This window comes from Thermobia domestica, chromosome 11 (genome assembly GCF_964235325.1).
Source record: "Thermobia domestica chromosome 11, izTheDome1.hap1.1, whole genome shotgun sequence".
NCBI classification, from domain to species: domain Eukaryota; kingdom Metazoa; phylum Arthropoda; class Insecta; order Zygentoma; family Lepismatidae; genus Thermobia; species Thermobia domestica.
Window position 1 is genome coordinate 77,815,365 of NC_137464.1, and position 8,328 is coordinate 77,823,692.

An 8,328-nucleotide genomic window follows, 5' to 3' on the forward strand; every position below is an offset into this window, starting at 1 on the left:
AAATTTGGTTTCAAAAGTCAAAGGTTTGGTCTCAAGCCATATGAGTTCCTGGGCGACATTGAGAGAGAGAGAGAGAGAGACATTCAAGTATGGAGACAGAGAGAGGTGGTTTATATACACAGATTTAGAATTGGGGGGAAATGATCGGACAGCTTTCGTATTATGACGAAAATTGTGATTTTGTGAAACAGAAGAAGGGAAGGTTTCGAATCGCGAGGATCACATTAGGCAGTTGTCGAATTAAGGTGGAGAACACCTTTTAGAGTATCAGATGATTACGAAGGGAGAGAAACATCTCGAGAACTGAGGAATTAAGAATTTAGGAAATCTCCAGCTTCCGAGACAGGTTTCGAACCACGTACTTTCTAGTTATCGAACCATGACTTTATCCATTCTGCTACGGAAAACTCTATGTGCTCGTTCACATAGTTTCCTTTAGCTACGTTGAAAGCTAACTTAATGGGATATTCCAAAAGTTGATTCGGTGGATGCGCCGTTCAGATGGGACGTAAACCTCTTGTAACTTAGTTACAATGTGAATAATGAACTTGCCCTTTTTCAGGACACTTTTTAAAGCAGTAAAATTTGTTACTATTTTGTTAATTAAGCTACATTTCATAGAACCATCTGGTAAAGCAGTGCAAAACCCTGTGCGTCATTGTCTGTTAGGTGGATGGTTAACGTAAGTTACTTCTACGTGCATGGTCCGAGCTTCGAATCAAGACCATTCTTATTCTTTTCTTTGAGCTACGCTCATACTGTGCATTTCACAAGTTCAATTTTGAAGTAATTCAAATTTATCGTAATTCAACTTTGGCAGTTCATTTCAAAAATCACTCAGTTAACTCACCTGTATGCACATACAAACAGAATATAGAAAACAATTTATGTTAATTTTAGTCAACTGCCTATAATGCACTAGACACGGCGATAACACTGGCGTGAGAAAGTACAGATAACGAACTGCAAAAACTGTGAGGCTGGTGCCACTTTGGCCACTGGGACATCTGGTCAGCCCGTATTTCTCTAATCTATTGTAATGTTTCCATAAGCGATTAAAGAAAGGACTTAATTCAGTTCCCAATAACTATAGAATATATACTGTGCATATAATGAGTCAGGGAGAAACACTGAAATGGTTCGTCACTAACTGAAATGTTCTCACCAAAAGCAATGTTTTAAATATATATATGAAAAAATGATGAAAGATTTCTTTGTCTAATTGTGTGGGAAAGAAGCAATTCCCACCGAAGAAAGAACTTATATGCGTCGCAGAATAAAGTACAAATCGAAAATAATAATCACTGTCTTTACGAAATATACAGAGTGTCCACAAAAAATCCTTCTATAACCTGGTGGCGGTTATAATATATTTTTCTGTTTTATCCAGTGTAAAGCAGGATTGAAGCCCATTTTATCCAGTGTATATCTGAGCGTCAAGGGGGGGGGCTGTAGCCCCTATAGCCCCCCTTTAGATCCGCCACTGTATATATATATATATATATATATATATATTTGTAGTTTCAAAATACTTGTTAATGTAAGTTTGATTTTACTGAAATTATGTTCATAAGTGGTCAATAAATTGCACATAAATAACTTTTTGATTTGAGTTTAGCATCGCTTTCAGTGGAGCTAAATGAGACGTGCACCCACAGTTTAACGTGGTATCCGATTCACAAGATACTTAAATAACGTTTCACAAAGTCAAGAATGAATCACATGCCGAAATAGTGAATTCATTCCAATTCACAGAAATCGTTAAAAGGGCAAAATTTTATTAAGTCCCTTTTTCCACAAGAAATATTTTTTTTGAGGCGTCTATAAACGTATTTTGTCAATTACGATAAACTTAATTCGCCTTCCTAGACCAGAAACCAGAAAATTTTTCTCCATTTCGTGGAAATTGCTATTCATTTTTTTTTCTCTCTCTCAAGCTTACATTTCTAAAGAACACCCTTAAGTAATTTTCCCAATGTCGATACTTAGCAAAATCGCCTTCTTATATGAGATATTCATATTGTGTATATCAAAATAGATAGTATACAACAGTGGTCACCATTTTTATGAAACTTCTGAGCTACCGTGCCGTTTTTAAAACCTATTGTGAGCTATCAATCGAAAGAAATACCAAGTTTTTTTAAAAAATACATTTGTTTACTACCTATAACGTTACATTTTTAGTTAATATGAAATCAAACTATACAAGTTAGCAAATGTCTAATATACACATGAAAAACATAACGGGCACAACCTCACGCGTATACAGTCAATTGTGAGGTAACTCTGACAATTGCAGTTGCGCGGAAGAAACAAGCAGTTGTTGTCGTCAGCGCCCCCTGTCGTTAGCGTCAGCTCAGTGAACAAATGAAAGTTAGCCAACTGGAGCGTTAACGCGATCGACTGTTTGGCGATCACTGGTATACAGATTTCATGGATTTATACTGAATGTTTTAAAATAAATTCGTAATAATAATTACGAAGAATTACTCAAAGCTTCGTCTCAGAAAATTTCAAATTCCTAGACTGATAATAGGGTTAACTCATTTTTCGCCCTGTTAGATTTTCAATTTCAGAAATTCTATCTTACCGGTAGTACAAACTCTGGGGAAAATATTTGTAGAAAATTTTATTTGCCTACGCCGAACATTTTTGGTGATCTGCTGATCAGCGAAAATCTGTCCAAGCCTTCTTCCTTAAGTTCACATTTCGTAAAACTCCGTACTACCGTCAGCCTAGAATTAAATTAATAAATTTGTTGAAAATTTGAAGTTTATGCTCAGGAGTTCCAAAGATCTGGTAGAAATTGAAGGAAAGTTTCAATGTCATTTCGTATTACTCTGATTCACCTCCGCTTAGGATTCACGGAAATATTTGTACGAATTTCCAAGTTCTTGTGGCCAAGGGCACGTTGGAAATATCTATATACAAATTCCCAAAGTTCTATGCCTAATAGTTTCTGGGATTTGCACAACAGAAAAAAAAAATCAAGCTCCGCTATCTTCCTTTAAAGGACACATTTCGAAAAATCTCATCTTATCTAATACCTAATGTGCGAGGAAACACTTATGCAAAATTCAAGGTTTTACGCTTAATAGTTTCAGAAATCTGAAAAACAACAAAAATCCATTTAAGACTCCTATAATCTCTTAGGGACCACTTTTTTTTTTTTTTTTTTCGTGTCATCTGCAGTCTAACGTGCAAAGAGAATATTTAAGCAAAATTTCAGGTTTGTATTCTTAATAGTTCCGGAGATTTGTTGAACTGAATCATCGAGTGAAGTCAGTGGATTTACGTATTCTTTTACATGCATACACATAGATAAATAAAAAGAGATTGAAATTGACAAGTTTTCCATTATATAGTAGTTTCAAGATATCTGAATATTTTAAGTTTTTAAATTTTTTTTTCATTAAACGCTTCTGAAAAAATTGTAATCCTATTAGTTTCGAGATTCTACTTTAGGATTATTCAGGCTAATTTGATATCAGTTCAGCACCCATAATTTAAATCATGTATCTAACAGAACAATAGAAGTAATAAAGCTTGATTATTGTAACCATTAAAACAATAAATTGCAATAGTTTGCATGTTCTTTTCTTTTTAATGAGCATTTAATCTAAGTAAGTCTAACTGTAATTTATCACTCAGTGATGCGGACACTCGTTCTCACGAATACCCATTTCAGCTAATATAGTATAACACGTGCGTTTAAGTATCAATGTTATTATTGTTTACTTGAAGTATTCTGCATAATATTTGTGAATATGCATTATTTGGTCGGGCAAGCATCAATCATACACATGGACGAATAATAGACAACTGAACTTAGTCTCAGACAGCCTAAACTTAGTCCCTTACCCTCAGTCAGTAAATAGAATAACAAATTATCTTTTTCTCCCATTTGTCAAAAAATAGTTTATTATTCTTTGTCACTAGATACGTTGTCAATGACCAAAACAACCCAATTACAACTGTTTTTCGTGAAAGAAGAAAAATAAAGGTGGTGACAGCAATCAATCAAATTGTCTGGTTACAAAACATAATTTCTAGTACAGACGTCTGGTAACTCATTATTCCCATTGAACTTGGAAAATAGTAGATGACTTGCTTGGTCATTACACGTAGTTTCAGCTGTTAAAAGAGTTTTAATGAACGTGCCTTAGGTATAACATCAATGCATTAATTGGAATTAAATATTTACGGGAACTGAATGTTATTATGTGTCATTCGATAACTCAACAAAGACTTTGACTCATGGTGAGAACATACATTTGTTTTAGTATTGACCCAGCATTGTGAAACAATTATGAACAAATTTAGATTTCAGTGTGGCAAGCTATGACCTAGAAGCAGCAACAAATTAATTAACCAATTAAAATTCTTCTAGAAGGCCACAAAGTTTCGTGGACTGAGTTTAGTTTTAGCTTTCAGTCTGGCAAGAAAGCTTCCGATAGACATTTGCAGAACAGTGATGGAACACGTCGTTGGTTGCGAGTCACTTGGCTTACTTTGTCACGACTTTTGTCCTGGTTATCCAAGTCTAGATCTTGTTTCCTAGACAAGGACAGATTCGGAGACCCAGACAGATCTTGTCACTCGGAATATCTGGTAACCCGAACAGACTCGATGATTCGAAAGTAGCACGAATATTAGCTATGCACAATTACTGCAAAATTTTATAGTGCGTTAGTGATGTTCACTACTCCAGCTTGTACATTCATTTATTTGACTCCCGGTGTGACACGTCTTGAATATTTTAAATATGATTTCATATTTCTTGTTTCTATACTGAAAAATAATACAATGGGTTTTTGAACATATACAAACTATTGTACAAAAATTTTTACAAAATACTGGGCTCAACAGCATTTTTCACGTTCTAAGCTGCGGGTTTTACAGGCTCTTTGGATTAAACTTTGACGATCCCTCATAAGAAAAACATATAGCTTTTCTTTTCTGTGATTCTTAAGCGTTTATACTTCAACAAACCTTGTAGTTATATTTCTGTACAATGCTTTGATGTATGCAAACTTAAACAACAAATCAGAAAGAAATTTAAAGATTTAGTGAGAAGACAGAGAGAGAGGGGAGGGGGAGAGAATCATGTTTGTTATAATTACATTAGCACTCACAAACTTCACTTGTGTATTACAATATTTTGTCGCCTTCAGTTCATACCGGATCTGTACGGGTTACTCCGAGTCAAGGATCTGTCCATATTACCGCGTATGGTGTGTCATTGGTCTGAATACCTCTGGGTCTTCTGGGTTCTATTATTGTTGCAGAAACCTTTTGTCTCAGAAAGTTTATGGCATCCGATGATCTTGCTCCTAAGCTGTGTGTGCACTTTCTCGCAACCCAGTCATTTGTTCTCATATTTATTTGCAAATTAAAAATTTGTAGTTTGCGGCTCGGATTTGCTTCCCATCGTGAAGGGAAAATATATCTGAACATTTGAAATTTGTATAAAATAAGATTAACTACATTTGTAGCATTTTTTCTGCTTAATTTTTACTACTAAATAATGTACATACCGCTCTAAGACATTTGTTTTTATATTTTAGGATATGTATGAAATGAAAGTACGCCTGATATTTATTCTGCTATCGAATTCAGTGAGTTTGTTAAAAGCAAGCACGTTTCAGTTCAGCGCCAAACCACAACAGGATTTCTGCATACAATTTTTGAATATGATCTTAATTACATTCCATGAAAAATATTGTATGGTCTTTGTAAACCATATAAACAATACTAATCATAGTGTGGAAACTAAGTGGACTACTCAAAATTATGTTCAATTTGTTATTAATCTTTCTACGAATATTCAAAATAATTCCGCAAACTCACAAAAATTGTTTACCGATGCAATGAATCTAAAGTGTGTTACTTTTATTCTGTCTACCGACGATATTTGCTCAACATTCTCTTTAATTTATGAAGCAGGTAAAATGTCTGTGCAAAGAAAGCCTAAGAAGTATATCATTTTACAAAATAGTGAGAAATTTGACCAAGATTCTTTCCTTAATTGTGAATGGATAAAGTTCTTTCCATCTGTTTATGTTTTAAAATCATCTACCCCATCGCTTGTAAATGAGATTAATGAATGTTGTGTATTGTCTCACAAGTTAGGAAGTGATTTGAAACCTTCAGGATTTGAAGAAATACATTTTTTAACAAAAGATTCGATAACGTTATTACAAGAACTGCAGGATACAAAGTTGCGTGATCTAAATGGTGAATCTATAACATTACTTATGTACAACCAACCTCCCTGGGTTATTACTAATAAGGGACCTATCGACGGTGTTGATTATAAGTTAATGGAATATTTCTCTCACAGACATAACTTTACATGGAATATTAAAGTTCTTGATGATGATGGTTCCGATACAAATTTCTTTAATTTATTGTGTACCACTTATCATACAGGAGTACCTGGTATATTTATTACGCAGTACTTTAATGATCATTTCGATCTTTCAGTTTCAGTGGGACGATCTTACGTTAAATTTATAACACCAGCGCCAAAGCAGAAAGAGTTCTTATGGTCTGCATTTACACCACTTTCATCAGACGTTTGGATATCTATTGTAATATTTATAATACTTATTTCAGTTACTTTACATCTATTTTCTATTCTTCATCGTAATTTACTTCTATTTAAGTATTCTAATAATGATCCATTTTTAGAATACTGGTATTCACTTCTGTACTCATTTGGTGTAGTTGTGGGACTTGGAGTTCCGTGTCGACTGACATCAATAACAACGCCAATAGTCACATGGTTATTTGTCGTCTCAACTTTACTAACCACTGCATACAACTGTAACCTTGTTTCTTATTTGACTTTCCCTTTCTATGAGCCAGAAATTAATACTATACAACAATTCATGGATTCTGCATTATGGTGGGGAGTCATTAATGATGTTTGGGTTGGATTCGTATCAGACACAACAGATGAAACTTTACAAGCTATTAGTCAACGACATATTCTTACACAGGATGTTGAACGGTTGAACAAAGAAGCTAGTGAAGCAAAGTTAGCATTTATAAGTGAAGAATTTGCCACTGGAAAGGGCATTTATCCATATTATCTTGATAAATCTCATGTTTCCAAATACCGTTTGATGAAAGAATACGCGACTTTCTTTCATTTCTCTTTTATTTTCCACAGAGGATCACCTCTTGTGGATATGATCAATACGTTTGCTCAGCGGCTTCGTTACTCAGGATTATACGAACAACTGTATAAGGAATTGATTTATCAGCATCACATAACGTTTGTCACTTCTAATTATCAGATCAACATATCACTTCAACCTCTATCAATCAGTGACCTTGATGGTGCCTTTGTAATTTTTCTTATAGGCATTGGATTATCCTTTGTACTTTTTGCTGGAGAATATATATACACACAATGGTCCAGCAAAAGAATACTTCAGAAGCTCTAAATTTATATATATATAATAGGATTACAAACCATGAGGTATGTAATTTGCCTCTTAAATCTTCTCTTGCACGTCTATGTATCAAAACATGTTATTTGTTGATACGGGTAGAAAGCTTATAAAAGGAGGGTCATATTCATTTCTTAAAAGCTCGACAGCTATCCTTGAATTAATTTTGTATTTTCTACTATTTTAATAATTTTTGTACTCGAAAATATTTGTTTTCTAGCTTTGTAATAATAAAAAAATATTTTAAAACAAGAAGGAAATATTTTTAAGATTCAATGTGGTGAAAAGTCTCTTTAGTTCTTCTCTAGCATTGTGATTTAACTTGCCAATAGCCTTCGAATAAATTAACTTACTTGAATAAAATTTCCTTGAGTAGAAAAAACATAAGTGGGCTTATTTGACCGAAAACCATACTCAAGTCGGTCAGTTTATTCCAGAAGTTATTGGCAAAAGTTAATACAGAGATCGGAAATAACTTTTGCTACCGACTGTACATTATTTTCCATAAATAACTCTTAAAGATTTTTAAGGAATTGTACTTGGTGGTATATTATGCATTTGGTGGTATATTAAGTACTAAAATATTGTGCTTTCATAGAGATCATACATATTACTTTAGCTGTGAGCAATATTGGTTGACCTGGCATGGTAGATCACTTACAATGAGGAAAATCTTGTCACTCAGAAAGATAAATTAGCATAAAATCTTAGATCTACGAGTAAATACAACTACAATTGTATATACAATGTAATTCAAAAACAAACTGAAGAACCATTTTCGTAATTTTTAGTAAACTGACAACGGAACATTCAGATTTGGTGAATTCAATTGCTGAAAATGATTGCCAGCACTGGATTCAGCACCAAA

At 33.8% G+C, this 8,328-nt stretch overlaps 1 protein-coding gene across 1 annotated transcript; it reads left to right on the forward strand.

Moving 5' to 3' along the window:
- Positions 1–5,951: 5,951 nt before the first annotated feature.
- On the forward strand, positions 5,952–7,454 carry LOC145665183 (uncharacterized). The gene has a single exon (XM_081732468.1). The coding sequence runs from the start codon at positions 5,952–5,954 to the stop codon at positions 7,452–7,454; it is 1,503 nt and encodes a 500-aa protein (XP_081588594.1).
- The last annotated feature ends 874 nt before the right edge of the window (positions 7,455–8,328 follow it).